The sequence below is a fragment of the Tauraco erythrolophus genome, chromosome 1, assembly GCF_009769465.1.
Source record: "Tauraco erythrolophus isolate bTauEry1 chromosome 1, bTauEry1.pri, whole genome shotgun sequence".
In the NCBI taxonomy this organism is placed as follows: Eukaryota; Metazoa; Chordata; class Aves; order Musophagiformes; family Musophagidae; genus Tauraco; species Tauraco erythrolophus.
This window is the reverse complement of record NC_141465.1, coordinates 14,507,337-14,528,415: the sequence shown is the minus strand read 5'-3', so window position 1 is coordinate 14,528,415 and position 21,079 is coordinate 14,507,337. Positions and strand designations below refer to the sequence as shown.

Genomic DNA, 21,079 nt, shown 5'->3' with positions numbered 1-21,079 from the left:
CACGTAGGTCTACACATTTATCCATCAGGGGAACCTATGAACAACATCGGCCCATGTTCTCACTGAGACCCTCTTTCCTGAACCACCACAGATATGACATCACAAATTCACATAACGTGTCTTCACTCGGTGGATAAGCCATGTCTCCATATTGTCCGTTTTGCTCGTCCTAACTGTGATTATGTAATAAAACTCTCTGAATACTGTGCTGCTATTGCAGTTCTTAATCATTCTGCTTCTGTTTCAGATATGTGCTCTAGAGACTGCTGGATATACTGCATTATGCCATAAACTGAGTCTCAAAGCTAAATAAGCCTAATGTTTTAAGGACATTTCAATGTAATTTACTCAATTTATATTTTTGTAAGCTCAAAAATATAAAAAAAAAGAGAAAGCTGGTGTCAATATAGCTACTGACCTTTGTGACTGTAAACAAAATACACTTTTTAACCAGTAAACAACCTAACAAATATGAAACCTGTTTTGCCAGCGCTTGGAATAGTCAGTGCTTAAGATGACAGACTCTGCATACAAATCAGTTCTCACAGGTAAACAGATTTCTAGTTGTGTTTGAGAGAGAATGCAGGATTTCCATAACTTCAGAATCAGGCACGATTCAGACAATTTATTTTAAAATATACTGTATTCAAGCCAAATTAGTAATTAAAAACAAACTAACAAAAAAAAAAAAAACAGTGAAAAATGCCACACAGGCCTCTATTCTAGGATAGAAATCAGTAAAAGAGCATCACCTTGAAAATAACACGTCTCCCATGACTTCATAAGGACTTCTCAGAGGCCGCAAGTCCACATTAGAAGACACTTTCTGTATTTTAAGCTAAACTAATTTACATGTCTAGCTTCCTTTTTATCAGGCAGCAGCTGATACAAAACTGCAATGCTCTAAATTCAGTTGCCTTGGACATGTTCATATACACACACCATATTAGACATAAATATTAATTTATCACATATCTCTCATAAAAAACTAACAGGTATCAGATGGACTTCATTTTCTTTAATTTCGCTACGTACATTGGACCCCATGCTCTCTCTTTCTCTGGGAGAACCAGAAGTTCATGCTGTTGCATACCACTGAGAAAAGCGAATTCCTGAGAAACAGCTTTGGCCATTGCACTTATGTCTACAGGCATAACATTACTGCAGGAGTCTAGAATGAGATTTATTACATCGCTGTTTTCTGCCTTTGAGAGAGTGCACGTAGAATACACCAACGATCCACCAGGACGCAGTGCTTTAATTGCAGACCTGCAAGTAACGAAAAACAAGATTCAACATAAAAAGTGACATACTGGGGGTGGGGGAACATGTAAAGACTTATAAATGTCGAATTATAAATAGGTAAAAATAAATATGAGAAAAATAATATAAAGAAAACGTCTTAACAGTATATAATTGACAGTTCAGGAACCACCTGCAACACATTTTTGCCTTCTCATTTATTACTGTAGTCTCAGTTAACTGAAGGTATTTTTTTTATACAACAGTGACAAGTAGAAAGCAGCATCCATTCAGAGTTGCAGAATATACTTCAAACATTTATATGCACAGCACGACTGTGAAAATGCTGCAACTGTGCATACAAAACGGGTTACATCACATCAAAAGTGCTAGTTAGATACTTAGATACCGGCTTGCGAGAACCAATACCAGAACGTACAGTTGCAGTAATAGCCTGCACTAATTACTGGGCTGCAATTTTACAAATATTTCTGCAAATTCTGCAACTTGACTCAGGGGTTTCACTGAGCCACTACTTTTCAACCTGATTTCCTAAATAAATATGACTTTTAAGAACATATAGTCTGTTTATGTGCCCTTCCTGTATTAACCTGCTGACAAATTCTGGCTAAACTAAGGCAAAATAGTGGCTTAAGAGTTCAACTATCCTGAAGGATTTATGACTCCTGGTGGATAGACAAAACAGAGGTTCTTTTTCACTTCCCCACTGAAACTGAGATTAAACAGACTCTTTACTTTCCATTAAAGCAGGTCTGCTTTATCAGACAGATAAAATATCATCTATAAGAGTACAGAAATGAGATATGCAATCCATATTCACATACTGAATTAAAATTAAAAGAGTAAGGAGAAAAATCCCAAATATTGCGCCACAGAAGAGCATTTTTCAAATCTGGTACCACCACATAACTGAAGGAGGATGCTACATTAAAGGTTCATTTGCTCTCTTAAGATAATCCCTTTTAATCATAAACTTTGGAGCCTTCAGGGACATAACAGCTCAAAGACTGAGTTGTAAGCTAGTATTCAAACAGATCACTTCACTGCTTCTGGAAAACAGATACTACTGAGCTGAAGCAAACACCACATTAAAATACAATTGTTCCCTAAACAAAACTTCTTTGGTTTAAAAACAAGAGAATCTGAAGAGGTGAATGCTGTTATTCAGCTTGTGAGTATCAGAGAGACAACAAAGTAGGTGCTCAGGGGACCACAAGTGTCACTGGGAATTTAGCAGGTGCACAAGGGCAGGGCAGATACTGGAAGCATCGACTCGTGGAGCACAATGACATAAACAGTCATGAGGTATGGAAAGACACTGAATAATCTTCAATGGGTAGATATTATTGACAATACTGCATTGACTCCCAGTCCACTACCTCCCCTCCCCAAAATCTACAGGGAAAGATAAAAAGAAGGAAAAAAAATAACAAAAAAACCCTTATCCTCAAACCAGTGAGGTGAGCAGCTCCCCAATGCAGTGAGCCTGATTCAAAGCCCTGATAAACACACACAATGCCATTGAAACAGCAATTCCTCCAGAGACAAGCTGAGGACTTTCTAAAGGTGGTATCTGAACAAAAACAGTTGAGAAAGGAAAGAAGAAAATAAAAGGAGGAAAAGATAAGTCCTTTTAACAGGACTGGGCTTTTTCAGGAAAAGAATCAATAAAGAAAAGCCTCGTCACAAGCAGGATCAAAGCAGATCACAGATCAAAGCTGCTCTGAAAGTCCTGTCTGAAATAATAAGGAAACACCAGGACAAGTGACTGTTTCAGACAGAGAGAATACAACTCTGGCCACCTTCCCAGGTGAAAACTCCTGCGTCTTATACCCAATCTGTTACTCTTCCATGAATCTTGGTTATGTTAATCAGCAAGCCAAGTACATATTTTACTGGAGTCTATCTACTCCAATTTTAGTCAGTGTAAAAGAACAGAGCGCTCTCAACAGATAATGCTCAAACAAAAACCAGTGTTTAATGCCTTTGTTGTATCGGTCTTCAGTACAAAGATGGAGAGTGAGCAGAGAGCTAGCACATTTAGCCTAAGTGAGTGAGCAGCTCAAGTTCAGTCTGTTACAAGTAAAGAACAAGTTACAGAGTACTTAGGTAGTTTGAATAATTTCAATTTAACTGGGCCTGATGGACTCATTCTAGGATACTTCCAAAATTAGCTAAAGCTATCACAAAATTGCAAGCTTATCTCAGACCTCTGGCTGGCTTTTGAGAGTCTACAAAAACGTTCAAGAATGTTTTAGACACAGGTTGATGTACAGGACGACATTTGCAATGCCACCTTGAGACAGTAAAACTGAGCAGATGTCATCCTAACGTCCCTTCCAGATCTTATTTTCCAAAATTCTGCAGTTACCAGCATGCACTTGGATTGCCCAGCTCCAGATATTCATCCTTCTTTCCTTCTGCATCTCAACACACATATATACTCCTTAGCAGGCTACAAAATCACCGGTACTGGACCCGAGGCCCTAAGCTGTCTCTGCTGTCTCTCCAGCTACCTTTCTTGTTTGCAGCTGTCCTGCTGTGGCTGCAGCTGTCCATTTAAAAGGCCAGGGCTTATGCTGCTGCTCTCTGGCCTGTCTGAGCAACCACAGCACGCCCAGAGGTATGGAAGGTAACTGTCATGAAGCAGAGCAGGAATGTACCACCTTCGCTTCTCATGCACGACAAGCCAGGAAGAGAATTGCATGCTGATCCCGTCTCCTTGGCCTCATATCAGTTCTGGAAAACATAAAAGCATTTTTTTCCCCTCATGTAATACTCGCTTGCTTTCTAGCTTTCATATTAGAACTCAAAGAGAACAGGGCTGAAGTCTAAATGGGTTCTCATAAAGTTGAGCTGATCTTCACAGTATTATTAGAAACCACCTACTTTACTAATTTTCATAGAATTTCCTGCTCCAGCTACACTTTTTCCATGCATACAGCAATGCTGAGCCATGAGAGGGCAGCTAGTTGGCTTGAATATGTTTTTGTGTGACAATCAAGGTGTATTTTTAGCGTACCTGATAACTTTACTTATAGAGGCAGATAAGGGCAACTGCTTTCCTACCTGTAAGACAGATACTACATAAACATTTAAACAATGAGAAAATATTTTTACCATGTAAAAGTGGAAAAGGTAAAAGGTAAAGGTATATATACCAAAAAAGTAGATGTAGCTACAGCTTGCAGGGTTAAAAGTCTGGACACTTGTTAAGCATCCTTTTCTTACCACATATGAAGAAACAACCGTTCAAGGTAACACTTTCAAACGCACCACGCTCCGACAACTGAGTCACTGGGGCAGTGAGTAAGAGGAAAGAGCAACACAGGCTTCTGAATGAAATCCTGAAAAATCTCACATCGAAACCTCCCTAACTCTAAGCCTCCTTAGTTTGGGAACCTTCATGGCCCATAACCCAAAAAGGCCAGGCTGCTCAGTGCAGTTATCTTTATTCTGAACCTAGGCCATGAATTAAAATATCTAAGGAGGATTACTTTACGCTGCAAGGTTAATCAATGTATCTATCCATCTTGTCAAGCCCAGCAACAGTTGTTTCAGCGCCTGTGTTCAAAGTCAACCGACGGCATCCCTGATTAAGCCGTGCTCAGCTTTTCATAAACCTGCACCGAGCTGCAAAATTCAAAGCGAAGGAACGCTGGGCTCAAAGTCAGAGGGTGACACTGCGCTGGGCTAAGCAGATTCAGAGAGTTTGGTCCCCTCATCATTGGCACGACAGAGAATCCATTCATAAGAGAATTCATTCAAATAAACTTAGGAAACTAGTCTTTCTCTATAATCAATGGAGGGAAACAAGCTTATCCAAGGGACAGGTCAGAGCTGTAACATAACTTACGGACACCTAGCAAAACCCACCACTGCTACTACGACTCCCCCATGTAAAAATGTAAAATTCCTCTTACATTAGGCATCTCGATTTTCCCTTAAATCCTTACTTAAAGCTTGACTCTTAGCTGAAGAAATGTGGTGCCTGTTATAAGGCGCTTTGTAACTTCCAAAAACGGGCTCCAAATCTAGAATGATTAAAAAGGATGCTAAGGCAAATGACCTTAAAATATTTTTACACCTGTCTCATTATAATACATTATTTAAAAATAAAATACATGACTTAAAGGTAATTAATCTGCAGTTATTTTACTCTTAGTGGTACAGATGACCTTCACGTTTATTAAAGAACTAAAACTTTCAGTTTAAATACAGATCTATTTAGAATTAATTTTGTAATTTTAAACTCAGGTATATACATTTACCATAATGAATTTTACATGTTACAGGCACTAATACTGCAAAGTTTCAAGCTTCATATGCAGAAACATAAGAACACATATCAAAGGCACAAGAAACTTTTCCTGGAGCCTCTTGACTTGTTCACCTCTCCCTACAACCATTTTTGCTTTAGTAACATGACAATCCCTTAGTACTTGCAATCAAGACCCTAATCAGTACTGGGGCTGATGTTATTTAACATGGACAGCGGGATTGAGTGCACCCTCAGCAAGTTTGATGATCACACCAAGCTGTGTGGTGGTGTGGCCATGCTGGAGGGAAGGGATGCCATCCAGAGGGACCTTGACAGGCTGGAGAGGTGGGCTCATTAGAACCTCATGAAGTTCAACAAGGCCAAGCACAAGGTCCTGCACATGGGTCAGGGCAATCCCAAGCATAAGTACAGGCTGGGCGGAGAATGGATTGAGAGCAGCCCTGAGGAAAAGGACTTGGGAGTGCTTGTGGATGAGAAGTTCAACATGAGCCGGCAATGTGCACTGGCAGCCCAGAAAGCCAACCATATCCTGGGCTGCATCAAAAGAAGCGTGGCCAGCAGGTCGAGGGAGGTGATTCTGCTCTTGTGAGACCCCATCTGGAATACAGTGTTCAGCTCTGGAGTCCCCAACACAAGAAGGACATGGAGCTGCTGGAGTGGGTCCAGAGGAGGGCCACGAAGATGATCCGAGGGCTGGAGCACCTCTGCTATGAAGACAGGTTGAGAGAGTTGGGGCTGTTCAGCCTGGAGAAGAGAAGACTCTGGGGTGATCTTATAGCAGCCTTCGAGTACTTAAAGAGGGCCTACAGGAAAGCTGGAGAGGGACTTTTTTCAAGGGCATGTAGTGATAGAACAAGGGGCAATGGCTTTAAACTGAAAGAGGGGAGATTTAGATTAGATATAAGGAAGAAATTTTTCACTGTGAGGGTGGTGAGGCACTGGAACAGGATGCCCAGAGAAGTTGTGGATGTCCCATCCTTGCAAGTGTTCAAGGCCAGGTTGGATGAGGCTTTGGGCAACCTGGTGTAGTGGAAGGTGTTCCTGCCCATGGCAGGTGGGTTGGAACTAGATGATCTTTGAGGTCCCTTCCAACCCTAACCATTCTATGATTTGATTCTAAAGCAGTAGCACTTTCGACAGTTGACATGTGTAACTCAAGCTCTTATGTTGCATGCTATCATACTACACCACTGCAGAAGTGTAAGGTTATTGTTTCAGTGCCATAAGACAGTCAAGGCATAGCAGAAAAGACTAAAATTGGCAAAATGTACAACACTCCGTTAACATGCCCTATGTAGTAATTATGTTCTAGAACTGCAAGTACTATTTGCACATGCTAAACTAAAGAAAAAAAAAGTCAGCTCTTTTCTGGAGTTCTGAACACAACTTTAGTACATATCAGCACATCACAATTTAGGAGACTTTAGTGATATCAAATAGTCCAAAATTCTAACGGTACTTTCAAATCATCAATAGCTTGGAATTGCAATAGCTAGAAAACTGTGGGATAGAGTGACATTCACTGGCACATCACTCTGTGAAAACTTGCCTGACGCTTCTCCATACTTGCTTTAAACTACTGACACTATCACTTTACAGCCACCAAATCCACACTTAAATCTTTCCTGCACATAAACTCAAGACATGTCTGTAATCCAAGCAAAAGGGTAACTGATGTCCATTTCATTCAAGGAGTACTCTAAACCAATTTAACACATGGTTTCCTTTTTTTTAAAAAAAAGAGTTATTAGCAAAACTAACTTCTATGGAAGTCAGAGATACAGAAGATGCATTAGAGTAATCTATCCTAATCTCCTGTATTACAGGAGTACTAGATGAGATTTTTTTAAAAGAAATACATTATTTTAAAGCAGTTTTAATTAGTTTATTTCTCAATATTTACTTTAAATCTAGCAATGGAGAAGATGCTAACAAATTTGGGAAAATAGAGAAGTATTATTACTTAATATCTGGGGGAAAAAAGGTCACTCTAGAGCCACACAACTACTCCAAAACCAAAAAACTCTTACATGCAACTAAAACATAGCCAGAACCCAGAAAGAGGATTTTTCACACTTACAGAAAATTAAACATGATAGGCTGCCATTTCGCTCATTCCAAAAGTCCTGGTGTCTCAAACATCCTTTTAAAAATAGGTAGACAATAAATACATATTTCATACTATAGCTAGTACCTGTGTGTCCAGCCTGCTCCTCCTGTGCTTGGGTTTACGTTGCATGCCATCGGAAGGGTCAGCATTAATTATGTTAACCATTCAACCATTTTCAGTATTAAATTAAAAAGATTACATATATTTTAGGGCAGTTTTAAAACAATACGACGCTTCAACAGTGCCCTCTTTTGGCAACTGGTATGTATTTCTGCTCAATATGCAAGATAACGTCTGATCAGAATAAAAACTGCCAACCCTTTTGTAAGCTATTCAAGAAACAAAGCATCTCAAGACGCACTTGCTTTATCCTCGATCCTGTTCTTTTATTGACTACAGATATCAGACATATTCTTCTTCCTCTTGCGAGAGTCCAGATGCACTATGGTAATATGGCCTGCATGTTAAAGGTTTTGCTTTTATTTTTAGTCCAAAGTGAGTAAAAATGGTAAGGAAATTCCTCCTGTGTCAAAATACAATTTTTTTTTTTTTAATACTTTGTGACGGGTGGTGACAGAGCTGCACAGGAGACAGAGATACCAGTTCAAGTATTCTCTCCATACCCCAAGCATGTCCTGCCTCTGCTCCTAAGTAAGCTTTGTTACTGCGGAGAGACATTGCAGTTGAGAATAACATGGCAGCAACAGGAGGAACATGAAGTGAACTGCTTTTTTTTCAGCATTAGATTGAACTATAAATAAAACTAGACATAGCCACAAAAAAAAAAAAAAGACCCCACAAAAAACCCGAACACCACAAACCCAAATAACTCACCCTATTCTGCTCTAGCCAAAATTTATCCCGAAAATTCTGATAAATAACATTTCTATAGCAAACTATTTTAAATTCTTCTAAAGCCAAGACTGAACCTTGAGTTTAACGTTGTTGAGCTTTCTCCTCTAAAACACGGCGAGTTCCAAAACACTCATCCTGTCAACCCAGAACTACGAGACATCCTTCGCAATACCAGAACTGCAGCGCCCTTGTAGTGGTAGCAGATCAGCTTATTTCCCATTCTCAGAGTTAAGAAATGACAACACAACCCTCAAGAATTTTGCTTCCACTCTCAACCTGGCAGCTGCCTCGCACACTCACGTGCTGGGTTTCTGCATGCTCAGTACCACTAACAGCAAGGCTGTTTCTAGCTGGCCAGCCTCCAGCAGCCAGAGGCAGTCCACTGTGACAAACCTTCAATCCTCCCTCGTTTTCATCATCCCAGAACTACCTTCTTATCTTAAACACTCTCAGAGGTCCATCCCTCTTCCCAACTTAAAATCACTATTTACAAGAAGAAAAACATATATAGCCCAAGCAGAACCTTCTCAGCTAGAGACGGGAGAACGAAAGACTTCTGAAGTCCGCTACAGACTTTGCCACACAGCTTTAGAGCTGGCGTTTTTCATTACGGCTTATGAACCACACGTATAGGACTGAAGGTCACATTAAAGAAAAATTTGTGTCTGAATTTAAATCTGTGGTCCCAAGACAATGACCTAGCTGCTGTGTAGCTTATTTGTTTATTTGTATGTTTATTTATTAATTCAATAAACTTTGTTTTGCAACATATCATAAGGGACTTGATCAGGAAGTTACTCACAGGGCGCTGTCGAATGCTTAAGGAACCAGGCAGTACTTAAAATCAGAAACTATTTAACATCTCTGATTGAAAACAAATGGAGCCACAACACTCACTATTCGTGAAGAAATTCAAACCAACGAGTCTAAACTCTCAGTAAAATGACTTATACCTCCAGCAATATAACCAGTAGTGTTTGGGGAATGGCACAGCACAAACACGTCACATTTAAGCATACAAAATTAGAACAAAAAACAAAGTCTCCTTGTCCAGTCAGCAGTTATCTAACCCTTTTCATCCAGAGGAGCAAGGATGCGCGGAGAAGGAACGCCGTTTGCACAGCAAGACACCCTGAAAAGCACACCTAATTTAGAGCTGGGGCTAGCAGTCTACATAAACTATTCAGCTTTCCAGAGATGGAAAGTGGTTAAATACGGAATCATTCACACAACCCACAGAAGATTTGTTGGTTCAACAGTTGCAATTCTAAAAAATTCCCAGTGGAGCTAATTGACTAGATGGTTATGGATAACGAGTGGATTACACGGTCCGCTACAGTGGAGCAAAGGGAAAAATTCCAGGGAAAGAGCTGAAGAACAGTGTGATGAAGCAATCCTCAACACAATTTTCTCCACTTTCCTACGTGCCCTCTTCTCCTTCTCCACAGAAAATGGCACCCCCATCACTTCCTCCCTCAGCTCACCTCTCCCACTCCTGTGCCATTGTTCAGAATTCCCTCAGGTCACTTCAGAACACCCCTGAACTTCACCCACGGGACTCCAGTGCAGGACTTCAGCACACACTGAAACAAATCTGTTGTATTTCCGGAGGGACTCCCTCGTGCTTCTCCTTCCCCCACGACATTCAGCCTCGCCATCCTTTTAATGCCTGACACTAAAACTCAGGCAACTTCTATGATGGTATATTTTTTTAAAGGCTCAAGACATTGGCTCTCCTCGCCTTTGCAAAGAACCCCACAGGCTGAGATTTTTTCATCAGTAGCAAATCACAAGCAAAACTGAGCCACTTTGCCTGGACAGGACAACTAGCTAATTGCAAGTATCTTCCCTTTTACTTCCTCATTACATGCCCATGTGCTATAAAGGTTTTTGTCTTCATCGAAACAGAAATGGTACAGTGGTACCATATGCTAAATATATGACAGTACATTTATAAAAAACAATTTTTGCCTTCACACTACAACAACAAAAAAAAACCGCACAATTAAGAGCACACAATTCCTCTTCTAGGTACATGTGGAAAACTCTGTATTTCCGTGAAAACACAGAGGTGACAACAAATGTGAGAGGAGGAGTATCAGGATTTTTCCAGTAAATCACAGTATTTATTACATATTATGTGAAAAAGACTTTTTTGTCAAATAAATCTATGGCTATACGTATTCTATGAAACCATGTCGCTAATTTTGACATACCAGAGAAAACAGAGCAGCTTATAATTTAAGGTTTGTTATATTTATGTCCACATTTTCACCAGAAGTTTAAACATTTATTTTAAGTAAGATATATTTTCAAAGGTCTGGACCTGAGAAAATAAAGCAGGTCTTGTGGCATGCAGATTGGCCTTCAGAGACTTAGGTTGCCAATTCTACCCAATGACTTAAGGGCAAACGTCGATATCATTTTACTTCCTATGTGTGCATCTTGGTAAACCACCATACCAAGCAGCTGCATGATCAGCAGTCTCTGCTCCAGGACTAAAGCAGCAAGACAAACACAGATCAAAAGCTTTATGAAGCCGCTTGCACAATGCCTGGTTACTTACGTATGACATTAACTAATGGTTTAAGTACCCTTTACTTCAGAAAGACAGGTTCAGAATATTTGGGTCTAGTTTTTTAATTTATTTTTTCCTTTCAAGTAAATCATGTGCACAACCCTCCTACCTCCAAAACTATTCAATGAGTAAGAAAAAAAAAAACAAAACCCTCAAAATTTCTGGCATTCTTTTCTTGAAAAAGATCAGCAACTTCAAATACCACGTTATGATTGATATCCAAAGCAAAAAAGTTCTTTATACAGAGGGAAACATTAATTTTATCTCACTATTGCATTCTACTTGCATAGGGTTTGTAAGAGGAGATACATGTGTTATACAGAAACAGACACAGTTCCTCAAAAATCATATTTACAAACAAAACAGGGACTGAAACATTTCATTAACTAGGAAAAAGAAAAGGTTTTCTGGATTTCTCAAGTTTAATGCTTCATCCTGAGTTCTGAAAAATGAGAATACCTAGAACTCGAAAGAGATCAACTAGGAAGACGAGCATTTTGTATGGCTTATTTTGCTATCAGTAACCCAAAGCACAATTCAAACTTCTCAGGCACCGCAAATTCCCCCCAAATCTCTTAACTTTGTGTGTGCATGTCTCAGGTACTCAAAACAACTTCCCTTGTAGCGTACTACAAGGGGGAAAAAAGAGGTGAAAAGGAAAGTCAGCCAATACATATCTTTTAAAGTTAGCCTGAGCTCCTGTGGACCAGAACTCTATTACATGCCAATTAGAGCTGTTTAATCACCGAGAGATGTTTTGTATAGAAGAGTTACAACAATGGAATGTCTTTGCTGCATTTGCTAAATTGTATCCTGTTGAATGTATTTTCAACTGAACCCTAACAAGGTTTCTTTCAGCTGCAGTAACTGGTGTAGGAATAATTACAGCATCTGTAACCATTTCACCACTAAGTCATTATGCACTCAAGATTAACCCAAAATTTAATTTCTATCCAAGAACTGATAACATTGGTAAATCCACTTACGGGAACCACTGCATTTTGTGCTAGCATACAGTATCAGGAAATGAACGTTCCTTCCTTACTCTGCAATTTGTTTTCTGCATGAACACTCCAAATAATAACAAGATTTGCAGGGTGTTCTTGGATTACAACACTCGGCAGGGATGCTTTGGTTTCAGTATTAACAATCATTACAATCTCAATTTCCTTCAAATCAGTGGTGCCCTCACTGCTTATAAAATTTGCTGTTCAGCATTTATGCCACTTATTTACATTTCAGATTTTACTCAGACCGGAGAAAGAAGATCATTGCATCAGTTTCAACGCTTCACCCAAATCTTCATTCTCTGAAGCATTTAATTCTTCTCATTTGTGTGTTATGCTTAATACTACTGCTAAACTGAAATAAAGCTTGGTCCTTGTACTTCAAGCTTCATGTTCAAATCGCACAATATTTCTTACACTACCCTCAACAAAATTGCTGGGATCCAGCTTTCCACTTGTTTTTGTTTTACAGATACAGGAAACAAGGTGAGAAACGCCCACAAGCACAAAGCATCAGGTGACCTGAATAGATAACCCAGAGGCAGCTCTGCATGAGCTGACTCACTTAAGATGCAGCACAGCTGGATTAATGTAGGTTCAGCCTTCCTGAACATTACTGGAAATATCAGAGACGGGATTCAAATTCAATTTTTTATTTATAATTATGGACTCCAGCCATAAAACAAAGGCTTGAATAGGTAGTATTCCACGATTTTAGTTTTACCAGACTTCTAATACACTTGCATGAATTATTTAGCCTTTCCTAGTCTCATCGTTTCCTTTTTCCCATATGAGACGACTTTAGTATGGGAAATTCGTTCTAAAGTGATCAGATAAAAGGAACAATAAAAATACAGTGGACAACGATACCATTTACTAAGTATTTGTGAAATATTTTACCCAATAGTGCTTGTAATCTTTCACTCTTGAAACTAATAATTTACTTCATATGCTCCAAAATCTTTTAAAAGACAAAAAAATATTCCAGTGTACATAACAGTGGATTGGTCAATCTACAGAACTACTGCAGGCCTATGTTGAGCAATCAAATTGAAATTACCATCCTTTTACTTCAATTTACATATCAAAAGTATTTCGTCCTTACAAATCTAATTCTTATTGCTGTTGCTATAGTAAAGTATACTTTTTCAACAGAAGCAAAGTTCTCCTCTTGATTTAGGAAAAATTCAATTAAATCTGATTTGGGCTGACAGGAATGTCTCCTTTTTAAAAAACAAGGTTCCTGCTGTCATGAGTTCTTGACTTCAGGATTACAATCTGGAGTGATTTATGCAAATTCTCAAAATTTCTCCACATGATATATGCTTTCTTTTGATAGGCGTTCACAAATTGGATTTTATATGTCAAATATTGAAAAGGGAAAGCTGAAACAGGTCAGTGTTTTAAACGTGATTGATTTCTTCAAAGGAAATGGGTGACATGATGCATTACTGCAATAAGATACTCATATTTCTGTTATAAATCATAGGCTTCTGCTAGGCCTTTTTCAACTGGAAGTCATGCAAAACTATCCTGAACTACTGCAATGGGAACTTACCCTAAAAACTTTTTTTTTTTTACGGTATGTTATTTTTCCTTCAATTTGCTTTGAAAGATGGACTTCAGGCATGACTGTTACTTTGCCAAACACACTCCAGTCTAGCATGTATATTGGGAAATGACTTTTTTTTTTTCCCAGCAAGAAAAAATGTGGAGATTGAAATGCTTCAGAAACGCTAGCCTATGGCTGGTATCATTAAAAAACTAATACATGACAACCTTGACTTGGATTATTGGGTGTATGTTCTTGAAAAATAAACAATCCCCTCTCCCTCACCAAACCCCACATTCTTTTATTTCACCCTACCAACTATGATCAGTAGTCTTTCTGTGCAACAAGTATGACATTCAAGCAGCATGTAAGAACGTGCAATAGTGGACTCAATCTCATCATATAAACAGCCTAGAAAGCAAATTCCAAAGCAGCCTTAATGATCTCAGTGATGGCTGGTAACCAGTCCTGACTTACAGCTCAGTTATCAAAAAGAGTGTAACAAAGAACCAAAAGGGACAATTCTGTGAAAGAACGACGACAACAAAAGCAGCCTGGGAAAGAATGCCAGCTTGGCAAGTTTATAGACTACTTTCACAGATAGTTAAAAACCACCACTATCGAAAATTACATGCGTGTTTTTACTTCAGCTAAGGACTATATCTGAAACCATTTTAGCTGTGTCCAGCAAAAGTATTTTTATGTGGTACCAGACTGTTCTGAATCATCTGGAAATGGACATATATGTGAATAAGCGAGTTAAGAGAACTGTACAGCAGTAGGGCAGCAAAGCACCTAGGCCTCACTGCTTATACTACCCCACACAAATTTCCGTATTAACGTTAACCTACATCAACTGTTTATTCTAAACAGCATTGCAACAACATACTCTTCACATTCTTTTCGCATGGTGAAAGCTGGTTTTGGTTATTAAACATGACAAATCTTGCCCCCATGTCATTTTTATTAATTACGAAAAGCTCCTTTAACAGCTTTCCTTTGTACTCCTCACCTTAGCAGATGGAATTGTAGAGATGATAGCTCCTTCCTTTGCAATAGCCTGAGCGTAGCTTGCTGAGTATCAGAAGAGAATAGCCAGCTTCTGTCATTTGAACAAGGAGCATCAACCAGTACCTGTAAAATAAATAACAGCAAATAAGACAATTCACAATAAAAGATATTCACCTTCCGAACACTGTGTGCCAAAGATCTACTCAGCTTACTTTTGCAAACACTTAGAACACCCCTTTTTATTTTCCATCTTAGGGGCAGAAATTATCTAAATTATTACTATTTTGAGCTGTTTTGCTTTTTTTCTGGGGTGTGCAGGGGAGGTGCAGAGGGAGAGAAGAAACTACTGCCCCAGAAGTACCCTTTACCTGAACAGCTCTCACTTGTTCCCCTCCTTAATTACACATCATGCAAAGAACACAGCTGCAAGGTCTTCAGAATTCACTACCAAGGCTAGATGGGTAACATCAACTAATACATGATCAAACACACAGGGGAGAAAAGTAAGTAGAATGCAGAAATATCATTTGCTAAAAAGTAATAACATTACCTTGTCATATAATTCAGGTTCAAGATCTCCGATCCGTCTACCATCCAATTTAGAGACTGTTATTAATTTAATCAAAGGATCTGGGATGAAAGATTCTATTGTCTGTTTCAACCATCTCGACCTCAAATCATTGTATTCGTTACAGTGAAATTGACCTTAGAAAATTTAAAAAAAAAATAAGTAAAACAACCTAAAAAAAACCTTTGTGGTTTTCTTCTGTTTTGTGGGTTTTTTTTTTTTACAAATATAAGGAGTTACACTGATTTCAGAAGTTCTACTGTTTTGCCATCACTGCCATAGTGTTTACACCTTATCTACTCATGTTTGTTACTGCACATTTTATAAGAACGCTGAATTTTAATAAATCTGAGTAAATTTCAACATGCTCCTACAGAGCAACCCATAAATATTTACTAGCAAACACTTACTATAGCAACAGACTTCCACAGTAAAACAAACTTTAAACAAGACCCATATCCAAAGACCAGTACTAAGTGCCTTTCTGGGCTCCTTTAGCTACTGTCTAAATGAAGTATATGCCCCTTATCAATTAATAATTGCCTTTTAAATAAATAAAATATCAGTTTTGTGTATACTAAGTCAAGCAATCCAACTCCTGATTTATTCGAAATCTAAGCCACAAGTGTTTTAACAAAAGCCTTTTGGTTGCACCTACTCTTAACAATGTAGTGAGAGTAGTTACCCCTTCAGAAGGAACACTACTGTTGGTGGTACCCAGACCAGAAGCACAGCATGCTATTTTTCCTCTTAGTCCTGTTTTCTAATTTAATAAAATTTCTATTTTGATGTATCCACAGGCTGTCCTACACCATGTTTGCCACACACAATACAGTACATCTTAGCATTCTCCAAGAATATATTAAGAATCAACTTCCTTGCACCTTATGTTCTCAGCAACAATTTGGTATCTTCAGAAGCAGCCATGGGATATAAGCAGTTTACTTCAAATCTTTTGAAAGGGCCATCCATGTTTAATTTACCTCATTGGCATCACCTCATTCCTCTAGAAGAGGGAGGGACAGGTGCAGGTGGTTATAGTAACGGTCTCATCAGTAAGAACACAAGGTGCTGTGAACATTTCAAGACAATTACTACCCAGGATAACACATAAACTTGGAAACAGTAATAACAGGTTTGCTTTAACTCCCTGGCCTGAAAGAACTGAGCTGCTGCTTGCTGTTGCCTTCTAAACACTGTGATTATCTTAGTGCCCTCCTGCAACATCTAGGTGGATTGTGACACAGAGCTTATTAAATACTGATACAGACCAATTCCTTATAAGCTTTCTCTCTCTGCCTAGATCTTGCACATTTCGTTTGTTATGCTCTGTTTTACATCAATACAGCTAAATTTACTTATACTAATCGCATAGCACTGGCCAGAGAGGTAGCAGAAGAAAAGAAAAAAAAAGTACAAGTATTCTAAGATTGCAGATTACTTACCTCCCTGTGCCAACAAACAGACATGATATTAAGTAACTTCTTGAGAAGTAACAATAAGGGAACCAGTTGAGGAAGAAAACACAGAGCTACTCCACTTTTGCCTGTCAGTCTGCAGTATATTAACTATTATTAAATAACTACTGCATTTTTCATCCTGTTTTAGGTAAACAGACTTCACAAAAATCTTACTAAACAGCATGGAACTACTTGGAATATAAATTGTTTGGGTTTTTTGCTCCCGATCCAAATCTTGTACAGCAAACAGGCACAACTGAAACATCCCAGGCACAGAGCCAGGGATCAGCTGCTGCCAGCACCTCGGTACGTTACCTGGAGAGGCACACTGCAGTATAGCTACTGATTTACCCCCTGGTGCAGCACAGAGATCCAAAACGTCTTCCCCATCTTTCACTTCTAACGCCAACACTGGCAACAGTGAAGCAGCATTCAGCAGGTAATACTCTTTCAGTTTACCAGCCCGGTGTTTTTGTGCAGGGAATCTCCCAGGAGTTCTCCTGATGTAACACTTCAATGATGCCGGAAGATAGGGTAAAGGTCCTTGAAAGGCAGGATGATATCCCTTCACGCTCAAGGTGTTCTCCAGTTCAGCAGACTGGCTGAACTTGTTAAGCAGAATGGCATACTGCCAGCACAATGGGTATGTGAGCACATCCCTAGATTGAAAAAAGGAAAAGCTATTTAATAACTTGGCAAGCAAAATGAGCTTTCCACAGTGTAGAAAGCCTTTTCTTACATAAGGGTAACAATCTCACCATTAGGTGATTCTGGTATAATCAAAAAGGGATTATTTTGATTAGATATGATTAAGAAAAGAATACAGGAAAATAATTTTAAATGGGAAATCAAGTCACTGTTTTCTCTAAACATTGCATTTAAAACACTAACTTCTTCCAATACAAGACGTTCACTATTTTTCCCAATTCTTTAACAAATGACTGTAGAAGTTATAAATCATGAAGCATAATGCTCTTCCTGACTATAAAGTACTTCCCTAGGGACAAAGAACAACTGTAATATTAGTTGTAAGAACCACAACAAAAAGAATCATATTGGCTTTGCAATATGGTTATTCCAGCCAACAATGTAAAAAGTCATTTTTACAAGTGTTCTTTCCTAAATTTCCTTTTATGTTCTGCAAACATTAGGCCAGAAAAACTCGAATGAAGGTAATTCCTGGGAGACAGTCAAAAAGTAGTGCTTAAATGGTAGGAACATGCTTGTTAGTATTTCGGTTCACTTTTTCAGATCTTTCTTATATGGATTTCCCCTATTTCCATTTTAATTCCTCTCAGTATTTTTTCATTTAGCCTCAAACCATACTTTTCAGGAGTACTCACTGCTTCAGAGAGAAATACACATTGATCCAATCTAAAAGAGTTTTTAAGGTGATTCACTTAAACTAATGTCTATCTATGGGGATTTTTTTGTTTGTTTATTTTTGGGGTTTTTGTTGTTGCTTTTCGGTTTTTCTTTGAGGGGAGGGTTGAGGTTTTTTTAAACAATGAAGACACTTAGGTTAAACTACTTTTTAATCCAAACAGGATAAACCAAAGAGGGATGCTCAGAGGAATCACATGGTTTCTAAGACTCTGATTACATAAGATGCTTTTCCTTTCAAAATAATGTGGCACTGAGCATGGGACCACTCCTCATGCACTTCAGGTCAAAGCCAACTGCTTTTGTTCAAATTCCAGTTGAAAAGTACATAAGCTAAGCAGTAAACTTTTGGAGAAGGGCTCTTCTGCTGGCTTTCCTACGAGCAACAACCACCAGCTAGCAGAGAAGGGAAGATGTCTTCTCTCAATACAACACTCAGTACTTTTGCGGCTGTGTGATCAAGGGCCAAATTAAGTGATATCCTTTTCTGTACATGTCATTAATATTCAATTTCTTCTAATTAAAGAAATCAGGGAATGAACTTTTCTCTAAACATCTTTGTCCCAGTCTCTCAAGACACTATAAAGCTATATAGAAGAAACCCTAACAGCAGCTGTTAAGTATAAAAGGATGCTTTTTGGACTACATTTTTACAAAACAGTCAACAAACACACAAGATGACAGCCTCTTTGCAGTGCACGTGTATACAGGAGAGCAGAAACTTCATCACGTCCAAAAGAATCATGTGAAGGAAAAAAACTAAAAATTTCCAAGCTTTAGTCTTCTGTTATTTCGCACTTTTGCACTAGTTCTAAACTGAAAATAAACTGAAGCAGTAGCTACAGTCCATGACTCTTTTCAAAGTCATTTTATCAAGTATTTAAAAAAAAGAAAAAACAACAGAACCTCTCCCCTTCCTCCCCCATCTCCTCAAAACAACAGACCTGACACTGGTCCATGTATCTCCCAATTCCTTTGTGTACTGCTTCTCAAAATGATCCAGAACGACTTGACAGATCTGCTTTTGAAGTTTCCCTTTTGTTTCATTTTCCAGCTTCAGAGAAAGCAGAAAAGTAGTAAAAACAAACAAATGAAACCCTCCCTAGTTCTCACTACAATTATTAAAAGAAGATTTAAATCAACTTAGTATCAGTGCCATTAAGATGCTGAAATGTCAGTCACAATACACACGTGAGCGAGAGGTAACAGAAATTTCAGAAAATAAACAAGTTAAGCTGGTATACCCTCTTCTTGCCTACCTGTGAAGAGGTTATTCAAAGCTTGTCGATAACTCTCCTTCTCCATATCCACTATGCTAATAATACAGTGGTCCCTGGAACTCTGCTATACCAGGAGCAAAACAAGCAAGGTATGATTATCATCATGCACTATGATCACCTCTGCCAACATGCACCCACGTGTGTAACTAAAAGAAATAAATTAATTTGAATCATTGTGGAAGGCAGATGGAGTTGAGCAGCAAAGCACTGCAAGAACTAATTTATTCCAGGAGCAATAAAAAAAAAATCGGCTATAATTTTTGGTTCTTTTTTAACTATGAAAATGTCCTACTTGGGGAGGAAGGGAAGAACTTTCAGTTTTTAAACGAACTGGTGCTATTCAGAAGGAAAACTCCAGAGGGAAACAATAAATTTGGATAATTTCCCTCCCTAAGGGCATGCAACAGCTCACCCCTCCAACCACCCTCCTCATCCTCCCTCCTGCCTCCAGCCCTGCCAAACACTGGACCCCTCCGAACAGAATCACCGGACACAAGCAGGAACCCGAAGGAACTGCTAATCTCCCAGCTACTTCTGTTGCCTCTTAATTTCTTATTTAAACATCACAGAGCGTTTCTGGGTGCGATTTCTCTCTCTAACACGAAGCAATTCCTGCACGAGGGCTGCACAGCCTGGCAGCGGGAGCCGCTGCTGTACCGTACCGCACCGCAGCCAAGCGCGGCCGGGCACGGCCCCCGCGGCACGGTCGGGTACGGGGGGGGCCTCAGAGCGGCCGGGCACGGCCCCCGCGGCACGGCCGGGTACGGGGGGGCCTCAGCACAGCCGGGCACGGCCGGGTACCGGGGCCCTCAGCACAGCCGGGCACGGCCGGGTACGAGAGGCCTCAGCACAGCCGGGCACGGCCCCCGCGGCACAGCCCGGTACGGGGGGCTCCAGCGCCAAGTACGAAAATCGAACAGCCGCGCGCTTGTTCGCAGAAGGGACGAGGGGACGACAAACGGGGTCGAACCGGTGCGGCGCGGGACGCCGGCGCTGTTCGCGAGCCTCCACCGAGCTCTCGCTAAAGCTACACACACCCCGAACCGCCAACGCCGCCGCTTCGAACTGCGAAGTTCCGCTCTCCACCCACGGCCGGCCCTTGCGCTCCGCTCCGCCCTGCCCGCAGGCTGACGCCGCGGCCCCTCCAGAGCAGGGGAGAGGCGAGCCCGCCGCCCCACGGCCGCTCCCGCCGGCGGAGGCGGGACACGGCGACGGCGGCGGGGACCGCTCCCGGGCCCGCGGAAGCGCACCCACGTCAGGACGCGCAGGAAGGTGCCCCGAGCGCCCCTCCCGTTCCGCTTGCCCAACTCCAGCCGCGCCGCGCCGCTCCCCTCCCCGTTCCCCGCCCGCCGCCTCACCGGCTCCGAGGCGCGGGCGGCCGCTCGCCGCGGCAGCGAGGCGGCCCCGCCGCTGAGGGGCACCAGCCGGGCCGCCGCGCGCGACAGCCGCATGGCCCATGTGGCGCGGGGCGGGGGGGGTGGGCGCCCCCTGGCGGCTGAGGGCGGCACCTCCGCGCGTCCGACTCTCCCTCTTGTCCCGCCGCTCGCGGGAGGTGCGGGGGAGGGGGCGGGGGGGGACGGTTCGAGGGCGGGTTGGTTGGTTGGTTTGACTTTGGTTTCTTTGTGGTTTTCTTTTTTACCGTGGGAAGCTGTACTGTCCTCCAGCCCCCTCTGCCTCTCCGGGAGACAAACCAGGATTATGCAGCGATGGGACCCTCGATTAATCGATTT

At 40.7% G+C, this 21,079-nt stretch overlaps 1 protein-coding gene across 1 annotated transcript; it reads right to left on the bottom strand.

Annotated features, from left to right (window-relative positions):
• Positions 1-728: 728 nt before the first annotated feature.
• NSUN3 (NOP2/Sun RNA methyltransferase 3) lies at positions 729-20,800 on the bottom strand. The gene is made up of 6 exons (XM_086629385.1): positions 20,708-20,800; positions 19,014-19,123; positions 17,002-17,345; positions 15,209-15,363; positions 14,660-14,781; positions 729-1,269 (listed from the first exon to the last, which is right to left on the bottom strand). Exons 1-6 carry the CDS (start codon positions 20,798-20,800, stop codon positions 999-1,001), a joined length of 1,095 nt encoding a protein of 364 aa, XP_086485511.1. The 3' UTR covers positions 729-998.
• Between the last annotated feature and the right edge of the window lie 279 nt (positions 20,801-21,079).